General features: G+C 44.7%; 1 protein-coding gene across 3 annotated transcripts in view; it reads right to left on the bottom strand.

Moving 5' to 3' along the window:
• POLR3D (RNA polymerase III subunit D) overlaps window positions 1–19,997 on the bottom strand; it is a 244,833-nt gene that overhangs the window by 68,416 nt on the left and 156,420 nt on the right. For all 3 annotated transcript variants that reach the window (XM_069617751.1, XM_069617753.1, XM_069617752.1), the window contains exon 6: window positions 5,938–6,103. In XM_069617751.1, the coding sequence (XP_069473852.1) occupies window positions 5,938–6,103 (166 nt within the window). The remainder of the gene's footprint in view (window positions 1–5,937; window positions 6,104–19,997) is intronic.

Raw genomic sequence — 19,997 nt, 5'->3', positions numbered from 1 at the left:
ATGGTTAAATTATTCAAAAAAGTACCAAACTCTGGTATCATACACTTTAGTGGAATTCTCTGAAAACAAAAAGGGCAAGTTTCTAGAAAATTATTTGAAATGTTTATTTCTTAAACAAAAAAATCCTAATAACACAAAAATTGTAATAACAAAGAAGTGTGACAAAAATTAAAACACTCAGAATTGTAATCCACAATAGGAAATTTGATTTAGTTTAAAGAACAAAAAACAATCAATTATTCTTTTTGAAAAACTGAAAAAAATTAATAAGTTGTTCTTTTTATAAGATCACAAAAACGAAATAAAGAAGGAATGGAGTACTAGTGGAGGAAGAATGTATGAACGGTTCTTAAGGTAAAAAAATATTCTTCCTTTTCTTCACAGAGCAACAGTGTCCACTCTAAATCTAACTCCAATATTCCTTATGACAGGTCTGCCTACATGTAGGTGTCAAAAAAATGTTTCAGAAAAATTCAAAATTGACATCATCACAAACAACGTTTCGGCTAAAATGCCGCCTGTCTGGCCATAGTTTCTTTGCATAGTTGAAAGTTGCCTTCCTCAGGGCGAAAGAACCTCACAACAGTTTAACCCTGTGGGGAAGCAGACATGAAAGAAAATGAAATTAAATTTAAAAGCATGATGAGAGCGAACTCCAAAATTTAAGTAAAGTTGCCCTTGTTGTTTAAAAGAGAATGAATCAAGAAAACAATTACCTGAATTTTACGGGCTGTGGGTAAGTTAGAAATACAGGCGTGAAAAAGGGCTCAGAGGCCCAAGACAGTAATGCCTGAAAAGCGGAACCAATAGGACCCTTGGTGTAAATCGAGTTAGGACTCACATTGGAGAAAACAACAACTGAAATGGAAGGGGGAACTTATCAGAAAAAATTTATTTGAAAAAGGGACAAATTAAAATTTTTCGAAATCGGCAGGGGATTGGAAAGGTATATACTCACATATGGATTAAATCCTGTAGCTCAATAGCATGCACAGATGAAAGGTGCAATCTGTGGAGTATAGAGTGCGATGAGCACGTGCGTCGAGTAACCTAGTGTGGTCCCTTGTCACTGGCATAAATGGTGTACAGCCTCCGAGTGAAAAAAATGATAATAATATATGCACAGAGGAGACCCCGAGGCTTAGAAGAATGGACGAATGTATACAATGAACACTAAACGTGTTTAAAAAAAGGAAAACCGCAAGTAACTGCGTCTTACCTATGTCGGCTTGACCAGAATAAAATGCAGACGAACGAGGGGAACAGCCATTCTTGGACACCTCTCGCAACTATCTGCACAGCGAGCATGAATGCTCATATAACCTAAAGGGGGGCGGGAAAACAAACTCGCCATTTCATTGGGCCTCAAGCCGAAGTGTGTGAATAGGCTGAGAGCTGCCCCGCCTACATGTCACTCACTTGGCTGAATACAAGAGAGCGCCATGACAACGGCCTCTGTAACATCAACTGAGAAAAGTTCTGAACCTATCCTGACTTTTAGAGAGAAGTGAAGGGTTTTTACTTTACTTGCCTTGCTGAGCTCATCTGTTTTGGGGGCACTCGTTTTTTTAAAAATAAATTTTGCATCAAAATTGTATAAACTTTCTTTTTAGCGAAACAGAATTTAAAAAAGGCAAATCAAAATCATCCATTAAGAAGAGGAAACAATAACGAAAGAAGGAAAGGGAAAGAGAGACAATTGAATTGATTAAGTTAAATTAACGTTTTCTAGACTATCCGCTCTCCGGCAAGACCAACAAAAATGTCATCACTGCTAATACGTGGGATGTTTTGTGTCCTGACATCAAACGTGACCACCATACTTTCTCCTCTGTCAGAGCAAAGTCAGAAAAAAAGGGATCGGAAATGTTTCGAACGCTGGTCTTTCAAGGCGTGGCATTGAGCCATCAAATGGAAAAGGGACTCAGGTGTCCCAGGATCCCGACAGTAGCGACACGAATTGTCGTCAGCCTGACCTCCGATTGCTCAGATTTCCGTGGTTGGGTGTAGATTCAATCTTGTCTGCAAGAAAAAATCCCTGGCGCTTTTGTCAGGAAAGAGTTTCAAATAGGCATAGGGCATATTACAGCTTATAATTTCAGATGGAAAGTCTGCCACTAGCTTATAACCTCTAGCCTGGTCTAGAGTTTGAATCCAGTCATGCTCCTGAGTTTTCCTCTTTACTCTCTCGGGGTCAGACAGTAGTTGATCCAGGGAACTGCCAATTTCTTCCAACAAGGACAGGTGCGCGTCAGACCATTTCACTAACATTCGGTTTGGGCCAGTCTGCATCTCTGTATAAACCAAGTCCAAAATGTAGCCAGCGACTGCTCATGACACTTTCTGAACAGGGCCAACCTGTTCCAGATCACTGTGTTTTTCAGAGAGTTAAGACCCAGCTCCATCCGTATCAAAGCTATTGGCGTAGAGAGGGGTAGACACAAAACTTTTTTTCAGAACCCCCTTAAAGGCGATTCGCTACGGCTATCAGTGCATCATACCCCTGTTATCCATTGTGAAATTATTTATTTCATACTACACGCTTCACCTTACAGTGAGGTGTGGCAAGAATAATCTGTGTCTCTATAACTTTGTTTTTGGTAACTGGTTACTTGTATGATATGTCCAAGACACACTGGGGGCTGTAGATATTTTTCTAACATGTGTTTTAATATTCTCATATGTACTTTTACATTTCACTGTCTAATGCCTTTTAGGAGTACCATTTACTCTAAAATGGCCATGCCACAATATTTACACCGGTCCTTTGGCCATCTTGTATTTTGACCATCTTCCTGCCATCCCGGGGTTGGATTTGCCATAGAAGGTAAGCCTTTTCACCAGGCTAAGCAGCGCGCGAGTTTGTGTCCGTATGTGGGGGCTGGTGCTATCTGGTCCCAGTCCACATCCTTGCCGAAGTATATATGCTGCTGGGCATATGTGGTGGACAGAGGCTGTCCATTACTGGACCACCCCCGCCAGTTAAAATTATGCAGATCCTAAGCATTGGCTTGGGGGCGACTGTAGTGATACACGAAATTGCAACCTTGCCAATCAGGGCTTTAGATGACAGCATTAGCCGCTGAAAGCCAATAGTGTATTCAAAGTATGTGCTAAAAATGCTGACAGTAGTCTGTTGTAGCACTTCCATTATGCAGTAGTGAGCTACAAGGAATATGCAGGCCTAGTATGAAATAGGTCACAATATGCATTGTTGATAGACAGGCAGGGAGAGGGCCCCTAGCTCTGTAGCTAATAGGTATTTTTGGAGTGTTTGGAACATCATGGCACCTATATAGCGCTTAGATAGCCAGTCTTAAGCGCTATAAACACTAAGCTATGAGTGCATGCCTTTTAGAGCTTGCAGATGGGGTTAATACATCCCTGCTTCCATCTGAATATTCTGCCTTTCTAACTGTAGCCCTGCTTGGCTTCGTAAACAAATCCTGTTCCCCTGAGAAGGCCTGGTACGGCCTTGCCCACACGCTGATAAGGACATTCCAGTTTTCGCGGAGAGGGCTCCAAGGGAGGGGTAGGAGCGAGCAGGGAGCATCTCAGAGAGAGTTGGGTTTTTTCCATGAGCAAGCCCATATTTTGCACAGGGAAAGTTCTGGAACTATGCGTCATGGTGACTGACAGCACGAGATTATGAAATATCCATGCACACATGACTCGGTGGGAGATCGTCCTGTGGACTTGATTCGTGCAGAAACAAGTGCCCGGAATTGGCTCAAACGGTGTCCTTCAGCACTGTTTTTCTCTGAGCGGGGCTTGTTTACAGCTAGCTTATGAAAAAGCCAAGGTCTCCCAGTGCTGATTAAAGGGACGTAAGACTGTGTTTCTCTATATTTCTCTATGTTTCTCTATGTTTATTTAAGTTCCATGCTTCACTATATTTTGCATTGCTCTAAGGTTTATGCTTTGTAATATTCTCTAACTTGAATCCCAAATGTATATGAAATTCACTGCTTAGAATAAATATGCTAAAACTTTGAAAGTGTCATTTGTCACTAGCATGAGATCACTGCTCAGCACAATAGAACCTGTATTTTGGGCTGAATTGGGTATTTTTGCTCTCAAAGGGCTGGCCCCGAGGAAGATTTTGCCCATATCAAGACAGCGACCTTGGCTCGAATTCTGGATAAAAGGATCCATTCATGAGATCATAGTTGGAAACAAGGCAACTACCCCATGAAGTGGCGCTTCTAGCGGACGAGCAAGAACTTGTCATTGCAGCCATCCAGCATCGTCTTCAGAAACATGCCCAGTGAAGCCTTGCTCTTTTACAGATCTCCAGAATGCCTTAATCTATGCTTGGACCCCTGGACCTGTGGGAACAACCAGTCTCAACCCCTGCTCCAGTATCCAGCCCGTGGAAGCCTTTAGAGGTGCCCTGGAACCACCCTGTGGGCTGACCAGCTCCTCGTGGGCAACCTCATTGCATTGGTCGCTGTCCTGAGTTTGGACTTGAGACTCCTCAGACCCTCGACTTGTCAAACAAGAAGCCTCCCCCTGCAGTTGCAGCTCTCGAGTATGAAGAGGGGACCATGTAGGACCAGTTTCTTTGTTTCCGCCACAAGGGTCGACGTCTGCCATTTCTGTGCAATGGACATCGCTGAACTCCACCTGTATCATGTCCTGTGGGTCATATGAGGTGGTCAAAAATGTGGTGGTCCTTTCTTCATCGTGCTAGAATCGACCAGCAGTCAGTGCCAGGAACCAAAGAATAGCCAGACCTAAATCGCTGATGCAGAAAATGACCCGTGTATCAGCAACACCCATAACCCTTCCAACAGAACCAAGAAACTGGGGCCTATCGATTTCCGGAACCCCGAGTGAAATCAGGGTAGAGGGGGTGAGTAAACATACCTGTTCCTACACCTTGCCACACCTCCATAGGGTTTAACGGGTGTAAAGCGCTTGCCCTACCTCTAACCCATTGCAAGACCATGAACGGTGGAGTTCAGGTCAAGGATCCTTCCCTCTAAGGTGGTTGGATTGGGAGAAGGTCTCCTAAGAACTTTCCTTCATTTGTTCTTCAACTTGGAAAAACTTACACACTTCTGTCGGCTTTGCCAACACTTGTTGAGATTACTTAAAAGAGCTCTATTGGGACTTAAGGGAATGACTTTTATAAAGTGTAGTACCTTATACCAATAAGGTTGTGTATTGTGTTTTAACCAATTTCTTCCTTAGATATTGGTTATCCAATTTGTTTACTACCTACCTTGTTCTTTATTCACTTACTTTGCTACATTAAAGTTGAAAAGATTTTTCAAACTGTGTTGAATAATGAAGTGTTGAAGCTCTGTAGGCAGAGCACCCTAAAAGTGAAAATGTACATAATTGTAGTGTATGTTTAGTGTAATACTTACCTATGGTTTTTAATTGCCTTGGGTTGTCCAAGGCCTAAAGGAATTATTCTATTTTTATACATTAGGCCTAATTTGTTTTATTAGGAGTGCTCTGTGTGTGTGCTTAACTGAAACCTTTGTCACTCACACTAGAAGTCTATGCTTTACTGCTCAGTCACACTACCTTTAGAGCTAGGCTAGAGATTAGTGCCTTTCCCGGTTGACCAGAAAAGGGTGACATGTTAGAATCTGTCCACAGGGTTGCTTCTGAAAATCCATCTTAACACGGACATAGCCATTTCCTAAGAATATGACAGTCCCTGCCTCACTCCTATGGGCCCTTTTAGAGGTGGATGTTTCTGAGGAATTTTCAGATAGGAATAAAGACTTTTGATCACAAGTGCCATCCATATATCGCTGGCCTTCAGATTTTAGTTTGAACAGACTTTTTGTATTCCAGCCAACTGATTGCGTCCTCAGACTAGTACTGCGCTTGATGGTACTATTGTACGCAGTGGCTTTCATGCGCTTCTGGCATAGGCAGAAGCTTGGATTAAGTTCATGGTCCAACACTGTCACTCACCTTTCAAGGGAAGGTCCACCTCCATCTTGTGTTCCTTGGAATCAGACAGCCATGGTTTGCAATCTTGGTCATCATTCTCCTCCTTGAACAGCCAGCCAGATATTGCTAAAGGCAGCTGCACTGGCGTATTCTTAGTGTCATTTCTCAATCCTGGGTCATCAAGGAACTGGATGAAAAAGATTGGAGGTAAATTGATAAAGATATCCACCACAAACAGACAACAGAAAGGAAGTGTGAGATTATCATATAAACAGTCCGCACCACTTTGCACCACAGAGAAGCGACAGAAAGTTGCAATACAAGATAGCCATACCATGCCTCAACACCGAATTGAGGACTGTGGGCTGCTGTAAAACCAATGCACAATCACCTCTCCCCACCCAAAACAGAAACAAATACTAGGGGTGAATGAATGTGTGATGAATTAAGGGAATTCGTCACTTCTCCCTTAGGGGAAGCCACCCCCTGTGAGGCTAAGGAGGTGAGCCCACTAAGCAAGACCCTCCCTCGAGGTCTGGGAAAGCAGAATCTCAATGGGAGCGACTCCCCTCTAGGGGACGAGCACTCCTATTTCTAAAAGGAACTCCCTATGAAAAGTACTCTCTCTGCATATAGGGGAGTGGAAAAAACTGCCGTTTCTTCTTTTTTACAGTCAAAACCTATTTACACTATTTCCATATCTTTGACTCAAGGTAATGATGGAATCCACTTAAACCCAGCAGCTGACAAAAAACAACACACCCCTTTGAAGTACGGCAGCGGGATTAAAGAGACGAGAACCCTCGAATGGAAGATGACGAATCCTAAGCAGCGGTGACTCTGACGTGAGAACGTCCTGGAGGGGCAGAGCTGTAGCGTGGAAAACCTTAGATTGGAAAACGAGACCCCGGAAGGCCGGCACTAAAAAGAGTGACATTGGCGAGATGTAAACTGAGGGGCGACGATCCATCTCACCTGGTGGCATGACCACACTGCAACCTAGGTGGATATGGGGCCTGCGAACCGATGCCGAGACCAGGTAACAAGGAGGAATGAATCCTCTGCTTCCAGTGCGAGGATCACCAAAACTGATGAGACGGGCAGGAGAAGGAGAAAAGATATATGCCCCAGAGATGCCACACCACTGGAGCACATCCAAAGGCAGAGAAGATAAAAGGGTTATGCAAGGTGGAGGGAGGCGAGTTGAGATGAAGAAAGAGAAATAAGTGATCCAAAGGACCAGACGGGGACTGGAGAGCCCTATAGAGGCGATGCATTATTACAAGAAGTGAACCTGCAGGGTTCAATCAATCTAGTGGAATTAAACAAAGAGAAATAAGTAATCCAAAGGACCATAAGGGGCTTGAGAGCCCTAAAGAGATAGGAGACATTGTTACAAGAAGGGAACCTGCAAGGTTCAATTATTATAACCAAGGCACAATATTAGGGGGAAGAAAAGGTCCAAGTTGGTGGAAATGGACTAAGGGTATAATCACTCCCCTTCAAGAATATGAGACATTTGGTTTGTGTAAAGACTTGCAATTTTTCCTGAGGAATTTAAAAAGAGACTTTAAAACCTCTCTTGTGTGAACTATTAAGAATGATCATTTGTCCTACGACCGGTAAGTAATTGGAAGAGATCCAACTAACATTGGCCGGACCAAGCAAGAGCTGGGAGGCTATGGCTCGGGCTCATTTTTATGCATTTTATTTCTAAAGTGGTAGGGCTAGATAGTGAATATGATTTGTACCGAGGACTACTTTTTGGTTTTGACTAGTGACGAGCACCCTTAGTTTAGTTTGTAAGGAGGGAAACTCCCTCGTAGCAATAGAGGCAGTTGGGCATTTTTCCTTTTGAGTTAAAATAAAGCCCCTCAAACGTTAACCTCGAGTTTGGTCCTTCTCTTCGCTACAATAGGCAATGCCCTCCATCAACATGGGATTTTGGATAGTAAGCCATCACTGAATAGTAAGACTGGTAGTTCAAGATCAAGCATACATCTTATAAAACTTGTCTGGAAGGCCACCACATCCTGGTATCTTCCCACTTTCCTAGGAATGAATTGGGTGCAGTATTTCACGGTCTCCTAAAAGGTGTCCAAACATTTCTTTCATCTCTTCGGATAATTTAGGCAGTTTTGATTGTTCAAGGATATCCTTTACTTCAACCTAGTCATACCTTCCAATACTAGAACAGAGTATTGTAGTGCTTATGAAAGGTGCTATTTATTTTGCGTTATTAAGGACCCATACATACCAAAAATCTGAGTAATATTCGCATGTGGCGTTTCTCTCTTTGGAGGCCATGAAATAATCATCCCACCTTTTTTCCTTCCTCATGGATATGGCAAGTATGGTGGGCATATTCAAATTGACTTAAGTTTTCATAAACTTCCTATTGCGTATTAAATTACTTAGCAAGTTCTGCACCTTGCGGAATACCCATCATTTCTGCTTCAATTTTCTTTATTTTGCCCCCCACTGTTTTCAATGTTTTAGTAAGTGTTGCTTTTACACCAAAGGCATGCACATATTTGTTATTGTAACTTTAAAGGCTTCCCATATTAATTCCACATAGTCAAGGCGGCTTTCATTTTGGTCACAAAGGGATTTTATCACATTTTTAATCGACCCTTCGAACGGTACATCTTGTAATGACTCTACACGTAGTCTTCAGGGCGGAATCAGGGTTTTGTAATAATTCCAGCTCAATGTTGCTGCTAGTGCCGAGTAATCAGAAAGTATTCCCCCAAAATATTCAATCTCACTAAGTAAAATTAACTTGTCTCTTCCAGTTAGTATATTATAATCTATTCTAGACAGGGAACTGTGTGGGTTGGGATAAAAGAGGTAACCTCATATACCCTTGTACTCCCCTGCAGAGCTCTACTAAATCAAGATCTGATTAAACATGGTTCAGCCGTTGGACACAAGAAGCTGGTAGTAAAAAGAAGCAGCATCAGACGTGCCCAGCATTGGGTCTAAAACAATTCAAGCCACCTCCCCATATGAATATATTATATCTTTAGCCTGCAACCATCTGTTTTAGGTGGATATGTATTAATTAGACATATGTCCCTGCTGTCCAACTGACCCAGCAATGCCAATATCCTCCCTTACAAATCTCCCAGTGCCTTGGTTAAGTACTCTGCTTACATATAGAAAATAATTCGACACTTATCCCCGCTTCGACTTTTCCCATTCCAATTTCATCAGGTGTGTTTACATGCTTTTTAAATAGGCACCAATCTTTCTTCTTTTTGCCCAGTTACCCAACTCCTACATTCCACGTCATCAATCCTAGCTTTCCTATTCTGATTTAGAAATTGTCCTAAACGTGTAACTATTTAGCTTCTGTAATGGATCTTCTGGCCTCTGGCAATTCTTATCCTTTTCTAGCATTTCCACATTCCACAACAATGTAACCCTAGTGCCATCACCTGCCATAACTCCCTAACTTTCAGTACCCTCCTCCAACAACCCCCCAACCATCGTTATAGTTACAGAGAAAAAAAGAAGATTTACGCTTCTGATTCAGATCAGAAATCAATGTATATATTAAGTGGTATATATTTAGTGGTAGCACGCCACCTAAAATTCGTAATCTGAATTTATGGATTCCAGGACCACTCCCCACTGAACTAGGGGGTTCCTAGAAATAGTTTCGGCAGGGGGGAAAGAGGTCCTGTCTTACTCTCCATTGAAAGTTACCAAGTCAACGCTGTATATAAAAAATATACTTATATAAAAGGTCTCCTTCCTTCTCCTCCCGTTCGATTTCCCATTACTAGTGCTTCTGTCGACTTGGCAGTGTCATCTTGACATCATTTATCAATCTAGGAATTTTCCAGATCAGCCCGACCCCAGGTCCTGCATTAAGACCAGCCCTTTCCCATCTTCCGATGATTATATATATCTTCCATCTACTGGTTCTTCCCTTATTCTCGATCTTGTCCTTTTTGGATTGTCTCCTCTAACATTTCTGTTCGGTCTACTGCTCTCCAGGGCTTTGCTGGAACTATTGGCTCCCTCCGTCTATGCGGCCTCCAAATAGTCTCCTCCCCACTTTTCTCCTTTGTGATTCCATCCACACTTGCGTTCCAAACACCTTCCATTTCTCACCAGTCCCAAGCCTTTTGTAGAGCTACACCGCCATGTTTAGCTCCCTGGATGACCTTTAATTTTGCAGGTTACATCTGCATATAGAGGATGTTGTGGGCTCTCAGTTGTTTGCACTTCTTCAAAGGTTGGTCGGGTCTGCTGTACTTTTTTAAGTGTAATCTGGGAAATCCGTGATCCAACTGCCGCTCTCGTTTATTGGGACTATACGTCTCGCCGCCTACATTATAGCATTGTGATCTGTGAAACTGAATTTTTAGGTGGCAGCGGATCTAGGACTAGGCCCCAGGGTTTTTGCTGGTAATATGTGGGCTCTTTCCACTGCACCATTTTGAAAGGCCTTTAAGGCCATAGGCTCCTTGTAGCCAGTGTTGAAACATTTTTTTTTTTTTAAAGTTAAATTTGGGCTTTCTTCTTGCCCCTTTGGTATTCGCAGAATGGATCTGCGTGAGGGTGCTTTTGCATCATCTTCCCTCAATTCCAGGTCGCAGGTAACTTGAGGTTTAAGACTCGTTATTTAAGACACATTATTTCTTGATCCAAAGAATTATTTTGGATTCAACCTGCATCTGTGTGTAATCAGCTTGCAGCAGTTTCACATCAACAACCATTTCACCCATTTTGTTTTCAAAAGCCAATTTTGAACTGCACTTAACACCTCTGCAGTTTTCCCTTCTAAGAGTGTGTGTTGATATGGAGACAGCGATTGTGATGCAGAGAGTACTCTTGTTTCAATACCTTTCCAGAGATTAGATACTGTGTATTTATCAATCCTGGGCTGGCGTGTGCTCAGATTTTTGCTTTGACATCATCACTTCCTGCTATCAACGACTTTAATGTCCCAGTAGGAGGCACTCAATTTGTTTTCTGTGGGGTCAGATTGTGGAAGTTGCCCAGTTGTCTCAGACCTCCTTCACAAAACACTTCGGATTCAGCAAATAGTTAATGGGTCTAAGGGCTTGGAAAAGTCAAATTCATCAATAAGCAGACAGTGGCATAAGAATTGAAGGTCGAGGTATTCATAAGATCTCATGGGTCTCTTCCTTCCACCAGAAAAGGCCAGATAAGAGAGTCTCTGCTCATATGTTGTATGGGTTATCTCCCTAATTAACAAAATGTATATAGTCCAAGAGCTTGCGCTTATCTTTACTGCATTGGAATTATCATTTCCCTTCACAATTGCAATATTTAAATGCTGCTTCTAGATCAGACGTTCTGCTGGTGAATTACAACAATCTTAAGAGTCAGGCAAGTGACAGTTTAAGAAATGTATTGAACTGGTTTAGATATTCCACCAATCTTGTTCTCATGTCATTCCAATGCACCCATAAGGGAGTGTGTAGCCTGCAGCTGGATTTGGACGGGCCGCGAGGGAACTTCTCGGCTCCATGTGTAGGTGCTGTGGAGCTACCAACTCCAACTGTTTGTGTGTGCTCTGCACGGTCGTTTCAGAGAAATCTCCCTGTCCCTCTGAAAAACACAACATGCTTGATCCTTGCAGGTGGCCCCATTCAAGGCCAATCTGCTCGGGTTCAACTTTTTTTTTTTTTATAACATTTTATTGTCATTTTATAAATACGAACAAGACAACAAAAATAATACTTGGTTTACACGGTCAAACATGCAGGTGATCACACATTTTCGGTCCTTGGCTCTCTCACATGTGATATAATCATATTAAACATATTAAGTCTATGGGCTCCTGTCAGCTGATCAATTTGATTTCTTTAGTCCATCAAGTCTCTCGCTTGTTTTTTATTTTTTTTTATTTTTTGTGTCTTCAGTTGTCCTCCCATCTCTGCCATATCTTACTCGCTTTCCCTGGGCACCCCCTGGTGGTATACACCCTCGTCTCCATTGGCACATACATATCCACATCTGCTACCCATTTCTCGTATTGTGGGGACGAGGCAGAGCCCCACAGTTGGGCTATATTCCTTTTTGCAAGACCTGTGGTTGTTGCGAGCATGAGTTTTTCAAATCGGGATATTTCTATATCTGCATCTATCCCCAATAGTAGGAATTTAGGGTCCATTGGTATCATTTGGCCAATTACTATTGAGAGTCTTTCACAGCATTTCTGCCAGAATTTCTGGATTTGTGGGCATTCCCATAGGATGTGGTAGAAAGTCCCTTCTGTTTGGTGGCAGCGTAGACAGTTGGGATCCGTCGCTCTCCCCCACTGGTGTAAGGCCTCTCTTTGGTAATATACCCGGTGTAGAATTTTTAGCTGGATCAATCTGATTCGGGCCGAGATTGCTGTCTCCCTGCGATACATGAGGGCTGTGGTCCAGTCCTCTGGTTGTATTGGGCCCATATCTCTTTCCCATTTTTCTTTAAGATCTGTGAGTTACACTGTGGCGAATGAGGCAATCGCATTATACACTGTGGATGTTATTTTGGTGTCGATCCTCTCCATTACTATATTTCTCTCAATCGGAATAAATTCAGGTACGTCAGTGAGGTCCAACCCAGTTGTAATGATTGCATTTCTCATCTGCCTGTAATGAAAATGTTCAGTAGCTGGTAGACTGTATTTGTCTCGTAGGTCTTGGAAAGTTATTATTTCTCCATCTTGTATTATGTCTTCCAGTTTTACTATCCCGGCTGCTTCCCAGGTTGCCCATTTGGGGATTTCCCTAAATTCTGGCAGGTGCCTGTTGTGCCACAGGGGTTGTTTCAGTGTGACCTTCCCTTCCCATCCTAGATATCTGTGTGCGTCTGTCCAGATCCGTGTTCTTTGGCCCATTATTGTGTTTGGGGTTGGTTGTGGTTCTTTTGACAGAGACTCTCTAATGGAGTAATCCCTTGTCCCATCCGGCTGTCTGCTCTGATGTGTGGTAATAATGGATCATTACGCAGGATATCGTTTACCACTGACATTTGGGCTGCCAGTAGTAGATTTGTAGATGGGGAAGTCAGATGCCCCCTCCCATACAGAACGTTGCAGGGTTCTCAGTGCAATTCTAGGATGCCCTCCTCCCCACAACAGTTTCCTGAGTGTGTCGTCTATTTTGCGGAATTCCTTTTTGGGTATGCATAGTGGTGCGTTCTGCAGGACGTATAGGAACCGGGGTAGGGCCAGCATCTTAAACAGTGCAGCTCTTCCGAGGAGGTTGAGCGGGAGGGTCATCCAATGCTTCACGTCGTCCACAAATCTATCTCTGATCGGGTACAGATTCTTAGTTGCATGTAGTGGGAGATCTGTCGTGATCTGAATGCCGAAATACCGGAATTGTTTGTTTTCAATTTTATATGGGCAGTTAACTAAATCCGTTGCATCAAGGTCCTTGATCAGGAACAGTAGGGATTTATTGTAATTTACCTTCAGGCCGCTAAAGGTTCCATAGCTGTTTAGTATGTTTGTGACAATGTGGTATGAGGCTTCCCGGTCGCTGAGATAGATCAACAGGTCATCAGCATACAGGGACACTCTATCTTCCCAGTCCTGGGCCCAATGAAATCCCCTCCATAACTGCGATTGTCTCAACATTATCGCTAGAGGTTCGATTGCTAGTGCGAATAAGATCGCCGAGAGGGGACAACCCTGTCTGGTTCCTTTACCCAGCTTGATGCTGCGAGAGGTCCAACCATTCACCCTGCTCTCCGCTGTCGGGGCATTATATAGGAGTTTGACCCAGCCCGTGAATTGGTCACCAAAACCCATTTTATCCATTATATGCCATAGGGCGTCCCAGTGGACCGAGTCGAAGGCTTTCTGAAAGTCGATGATGAGGAGAGCCAGTGAGTCTTGTAGGGCCGGCGCTCTTTCAATGGCAGTGTGGAGCCTGTGAATGTTCATTCGTGTGGATCTCTGCGGCATAAAGCCACATTGGTCCGGGTGGACGAGGGAGTCTATCACCAGATGTAGTCTGTTGGCTAGTATTTTCGCCATTACCTTGGCTTCCGTGTTTATGAGCGAGATCGGTCTGTAGGAGCTACACGCATCTGGTGGCTTGCCTTCCTTGTGTATCACCACTATAGCGGCGTTTCTCAGGTCTGGAGGAAGCACTCCTTTTTCTTTTGAGTGGAGGAACATTTTTAGCATGTGGGGCGCTATTTCTCCGGAACCAATTCTTTTCCATGTTTCTACTGGGAAGCAATTTGGTCCCGGGATTTTCCAGCTTGTAGCTGGGCGATGGCTGCTCTGTTATTTCTGCTTCCAGATTTCTTCTCTGTGTTTCGTTCAGTGATGGGATATTCAACGTGTCCAGTATACTGGGATCCGATGGGGACACCGGAGGAGCATATAACATCTCATAGTACGTTGCAAGGCCTCCGCAATGCCTGGGTGAGTTGAGGTCCATTCTGAGTTTGTGGTACTAATGCAGCGCACTTGGAGGTGTCGTGCATCTCTCTTCTCCAGCCAAGCTAGCATCTTGCTAGTTTGGTCCCCCGTCTCATATAGTCTGGCGCGCTTGGTTCTATGTGCCTGTTTCGCGCAGGTCATCGCAACATTATGTAGCTTCTTTTGTGCCACTAGCAGGGCTGTGTTGTCTTCGGCTGCTCCAGTGCTTATGTATTTTGCCTCTGCGTGTTTCATCTCTGCTTCCGCATCTTCGACCTCTTGCCTATGTGCTTTTTTATGTGCAGCCGTCCAGCTCAGCACTTCGCCTCGCAGGGTTGCCTTATATGCTTCCCATATTATCCCTCCATCATTAAGGGAATCTTGATTCGATTCAAAGTATGTTGTGGTCGCCTCTTGAATCTTCTCTGTCAGTTCTGGGAATCCCAGGTAGTATGCGTTCAGCCGCCATTTTGCTAGTGGCTGGGGTCTTTCTGTCTCAAGCTACATCGTCAATGGTGAGTGGTCCGAGATTCCTCGGGGGTGCAGCGTTGCTTCCGTTACTTTATGAATGCTTTCATCAGGGAGAAAGAAGTAGTTCAGTCTAGACATTGACCCATGTGCGCCTGAGTGGAATGAGTATTGACTCTCCGCTGGGTTGAGGTCTCTCCATGCATCCCTCAGGCCCAGTGCTGTTGTGAAGGTAGCGAGCTTGGTTAGCGTTGCTGGATTTCTTCCCCTTATGTGTGTGCGATCCTCATTTATGTTCATCACGTCTTTGAAATCTGCACCCATTAGCAGAATATCTGCTGTGTTATTAACTATGATCGGGGTGATGTCTTCTATGAAGGCAGCCATGAGTGCCAGGGGCGAGTAGACCGCCAGTATGGCAATGGTTTGGTTCCAGAGCATGCCTTGTATGCATGCATATCTGCCTTCAGGGTCTTGGAGTACATTGGATATGTCGATTGGGGTTCTTTTATCAGTATTAGTACTCCTCTCGAGCCCATGGAGAATCCTGCATGGATTGCCGTCCTATATTTAGTTCTCTTGAAGAATTGGCACACTGTTCCTGCCAGGTGCGTTTCGGTTAGTAGCATTATGTCTGGGTTGTGTCGGTTTATATACTGTATTACTAGCCTTCTCTTAATGCTGTTTCCCAGACCGTTCACATTCCACGTCATGAAGGTAAGTTTCCTAGTGCTATTTCCAGTTGAGCTCATTGACTTTTCAATGCCTGTCTGTTAGCGGGTGGCCCACTCTTGCGCAGGAGGACGTTTTTACTGAGTCTGTTTGAGATGCCTTATTATCCTTTATATTCACTGTGATTGTTTGCGCCGTGTTGTTCCAAGTGCCAACTGATAACCTATTCAACTCCCCCTCCCCATACTCCAACCACAACTGAAGCATCTGTCGCCCATTGAACAGAACATTTAACTAAACTATCTAATGATGAATGGTTCTTGTCACCTTGGTGTTAGGACAGCCGTGGTGTGTACTTGATACTGTGCGGGAGTTGTATTGTGGCGGGTCTTGGGCTGCCAGCTTCCTTATGAAGTGCGTCTGTTTCCTAGCGGATGTGTGTCTTAGGCGATTTCAACATGATGTTGTGCAGCACATTTTTATTCCTTTCTTTGTCCACTGCTTGTGTTTCAGTCGTCTCCTCTCTGCTGCATTTCCTCCATCTCTTGTCGTGATGGCTCTTCCGGTGGTCGGGTTTGCTCGTGGCCTGTTTCTTCGGGCCTCTTGCCTCTTCCCCGGGCCCCAGTCTCCCTCCAGGTTTCGCTCTGCCCAGGCCCATGCCTCTTTAGGGTCCGTAAAGTGTATCGTTGTGTGATTATGGTATATTTTCAGTTGTGCTGGGAAGAGTAGACCGTACTTCACGTTCAGTGCCTGGAGGCGTCTTTTGAGGGGGTCGAAGGATTGTCTCGTCTTTTGCACTTCTCTGGTGAAGTCTGGAAAGAAGCCTATCTTGGAGCCATTGTATGTTATTGTATCCTTTGTCCTGGCCATGTGGAGCACTGTGTCTCGATCTCTGTAATTAAGGATCTTGGCTATCACTGTTCGTGGTTGCCCTACCAATTGGGACCCGATGTGCTCCTTCTATTGAGAAAAACTTTGACAAGGATTTGGGAGCAAATAAATCTGCTAGCCATTGCTCCAAAAAGAGCTCCATGCTCGCCCTTTCCGCCTTCTCAGGCAGGCCAAGAATTCGGATGTTATTTCTTCTTGATCTGCCTTCTCCCTCCTCCACCCTCTCCTCCAGCACCTTAATGCGCTCGAGTACTCTGTTCATTTGTTGTCCCATGCCCCTCAGTTCGTCTTCTGCAACTGATATGCGAGTCTCAGCCTCTCCAGTACAGGACGAGAGCTTCTGGAGATCATGGCGCAGCAGGGAGACCTCTGTGTTTATACCGTCCATTTTGACTTCCATAGAGGCTCTGGAATTGGAGATAGCGTTCATCACATCTCTTAGGGATAGGTTTTCATCAGGTTTTGTGTGTCATCAGGCCGATTGGTTGGCTGCTTTTCTTGCTTTCTCTTTGCCCATTACAACTGTTGCAAGTTGGCCCTTTGCTGCTTTGTAGAGAGCAGGATTTAATGCCAGGGTTTGAGGCAAACGGGTCACCCTACGCTATTTGTGACCATGGATAGCGCGGTATCCCAAGTTGGCTGTCCGCAGTGCGGCCGCTTTCTTGCCTGTTTGGATTTATCCCCTTATTGTGTTTAGTTGATTTGCTTAATGCGGTGAGTGCAGATTGGGTGCTTCTGTCTGTAGGTATGATGGCACTGTTTTCTTCTCCTGTCCCTTTGTGGATAAAGTTGTTACAGTGGGTTTCTTATAGGGAGTGCCTCGATCCTTGTACTAATAATGGGTGCTGGTTCCAGGATCTTTCTTTCACTGGTTGGATCGAAGCTTTCCCTTTTTCCTACCACTGTATTTCTGTTCTAGACCTGTCGTTTCAGCCTCTGGACTTGTTTATCCGCTTTGCACTGTTTATGATCAGGGTTTGTGAGGTAAGATTGGCGCTTCGGGTTGAGGCGTTTGTGGGTGTTCTCCGTTGCCTTCTTCCCTCATTGCGGTAACTCTCCGCCCGACATTCAGCTCACGGGCTGTGCCAGCGTAAGTAGGTATGGGGGGGGTTTGTTTCCTCCCTCCCGGCTGGTTTTGTGATCGGTGCTTGTATCCCGCCTCCCCTTCTCCTTACCGGCTCATTTCAGCCCCGTCGGGTGCCTCTCGGCTGCAGCGTCCTGTTGACTGTGCGCGGGCGCTCAACGTTATACGGAGCGCCCGCTGCTGCTTGTGTCTTGCCCGGCTCAGGGGTTGGAAGCTCGTGATACGTTTCACTTTCCGGGGCCGCACTTTTCGCCTGGAGCTCGGGTGCGGAGTGCAGCGGATAAGCCGGTGCGAGGGCACCTGGCTGCTTCCCAGGGTTGTTTAATCCCACGCCAGAGCACCGGAACCTCTCCCTCGCTCCGTCTGCCTCGGGGACGTCAGGATGTGGGGAAGCAGTTCCCTTTGGCGTTCGAAGGCTGTGTCAGCAGCGATGCGCCGCAGCAGAGAAGTCAGTGTGTCGCTGCTCTTGCCGAGTCTCAGGGTGGCTCATCTACGCGGCTTTTCCACTTTCTTGGCGCCCAGCGGCCATCTTAGGTTTGCTTGGATGTCGGTCGCTGCGGTTTCAACAGCAAGTTCACCCGGATCTCGCCACCGGTTCACTCTCACACTTTATCAATCTGTAGCCGGAGATACGCGGTCTTGAATCGTGTTATTTGTGTTCGCCTTCACATTCTTTTTTCCGGAGGATTTTGCAGGATTCCGCTGGCGGCCCGGGATCACCGAGAGATCACGTCTCCATGCCTAGCCAGCTGGCCACGCCCCCCTGGGGTTCAACTTTTGACTGTCCGAGTATTGTAACAGGATTGGAGCTCACAGATCACCGCCTTTAATTGGTTGGCTGTTGGCCACGCCTCTCTGGGATGCACTGGTTATTCCATTTCGTTAGCCAATGCAGGGGTACCCTTTGCCTCCATTGATTGCTTGCTTAGCCCCATTACTTACCTTAAAGATAGTAGTGCTGGGGAACCATGATCGCATTTTGTTTTTACCAAAGTACTAAACGTAAGAAAGTGATAGCCAGACAGGGATGGTGGCATTTTTAGATGCAATCCTATGCACCTTAAACCTAATTGTATTGTGGCATAGTTGCCTTTTGTCTGAACTATAATGTTTAAAAAAGCTAACTGCCTTATTTAGGTCCTGTCTTTTAGATTCACTGACTATTTTCTTCCCGGCCAGGGGTAGCAAATAGCCATATATGGTCATGCTCTTTCACAGGCTCTGGAAGATCCCAGGAAGAGCCTTTGGTTACCAAAGGTTTACAGACCAGTCTACACCAGGAGATGTATGGGAAGTCTGTGGAAGAAAGGCATATTTTAAAAATCATTTGTCCAGAACCATTACAAACTAAATGTTCTAGAAAAGATTACCAATGGGGTCATAGCACAGAGTCAGTGCTCTCTGCATGCTGCAGTGACTCCATCATGCTGTAGGATGCAAGATCTACTCTGCAAATCTTGATACAGACTTCGATAAGGACTTCCTCGCGTTAGACCGAAAGTCCATAGACAATGGTACACTACAGCAATCTGCTTGCGATGGAGATTGTTCAGGACTAGGTATGAAAATATACTAACTGTTCCTCAGTGCTTTTGCACTTGTCTATTCATAACAGAGCAAACAGAATCCAAAAGAAGTCCTAGATGCTAGAAAGGGTGCGGGAGAATCCTAACAGATGCCAACATGCTGATAAATTAAAGGATCACGATTCTCATTAAGAAAGTCAAGATCTATTTCAGCAATATGAAGAGCAAACGGGTCCAGCATATCACCAAAAGATGGCATCCCTTAGATACTCAGTAAAACTGGATCACAATTGAGTGCAGTCTGTCCCAAAACCTTCCTGCACTGTTCCCTGCACTTTTATGTAGCATGTTTTGTATGTACTCATTGAGGTGACATTTTAAACCATGGATCAGCTGCTGGAGATCAATATCAGAGCCCTCTTCGAAATGGATGCCAGTGCATTTCTGAAACAGGTACTAGAATCGTAATTCCTGAAAAAAGTTAGTTGAGGAAATCAACCATCACCTTATTTTCGATATGCCCTTTTCTGATAAATTATTAGAAGTGTCTGTCTTTGTGTAGCTGGATAGTTGTTGTTTGGAAAGGGTGGTTTCTTGTATGCTATGCAGTCTAGCTACAAAGCATGGCATGGGAAGGGAAGGAGTCTGCCCTGATCTGTGTAGTATAAGATTTCCTGACGGCCATGGATAAGGCCTATAGTTCAGCCTTGGCCATGTGGAGTCTAATTGTGCCTCTGGTACTCTTGACCCCGGGCTGTTGCTACATCACTTGTGGGACCAGGCATGCAGGTTGTTCATTTAGGCCAGCATCTCACGCTCCCAGGAGGTTGTCCCTGCCTACTGCAGGACCACCCCCCCCCACCCACCCTGACTCACTGAGGTGAATTCAATGCTTTTTTCCCCTTGTTTGTTTCACTAGGTTTTGCAGTTTCAGCTTTCTAGAGGTTTGCCATGTTCCTTAGTTTTGGCTTAATTGGCCCCTTTAAAGTTGCTGATTGCAAGCGCCTTTCTGCATTTCATACTTCCCTTTTTC

The sequence above is a fragment of the Ambystoma mexicanum genome, chromosome 10 (assembly GCF_040938575.1).
Source record: "Ambystoma mexicanum isolate Mex_15411 chromosome 10, UKY_AmexF1_1, whole genome shotgun sequence".
Lineage (NCBI taxonomy): Eukaryota > Metazoa > Chordata > Amphibia > Caudata > Ambystomatidae > Ambystoma > Ambystoma mexicanum.
The sequence above is the reverse complement of the archived record's forward strand: the minus strand, read 5'-3'. Positions and strand labels throughout refer to the sequence as shown.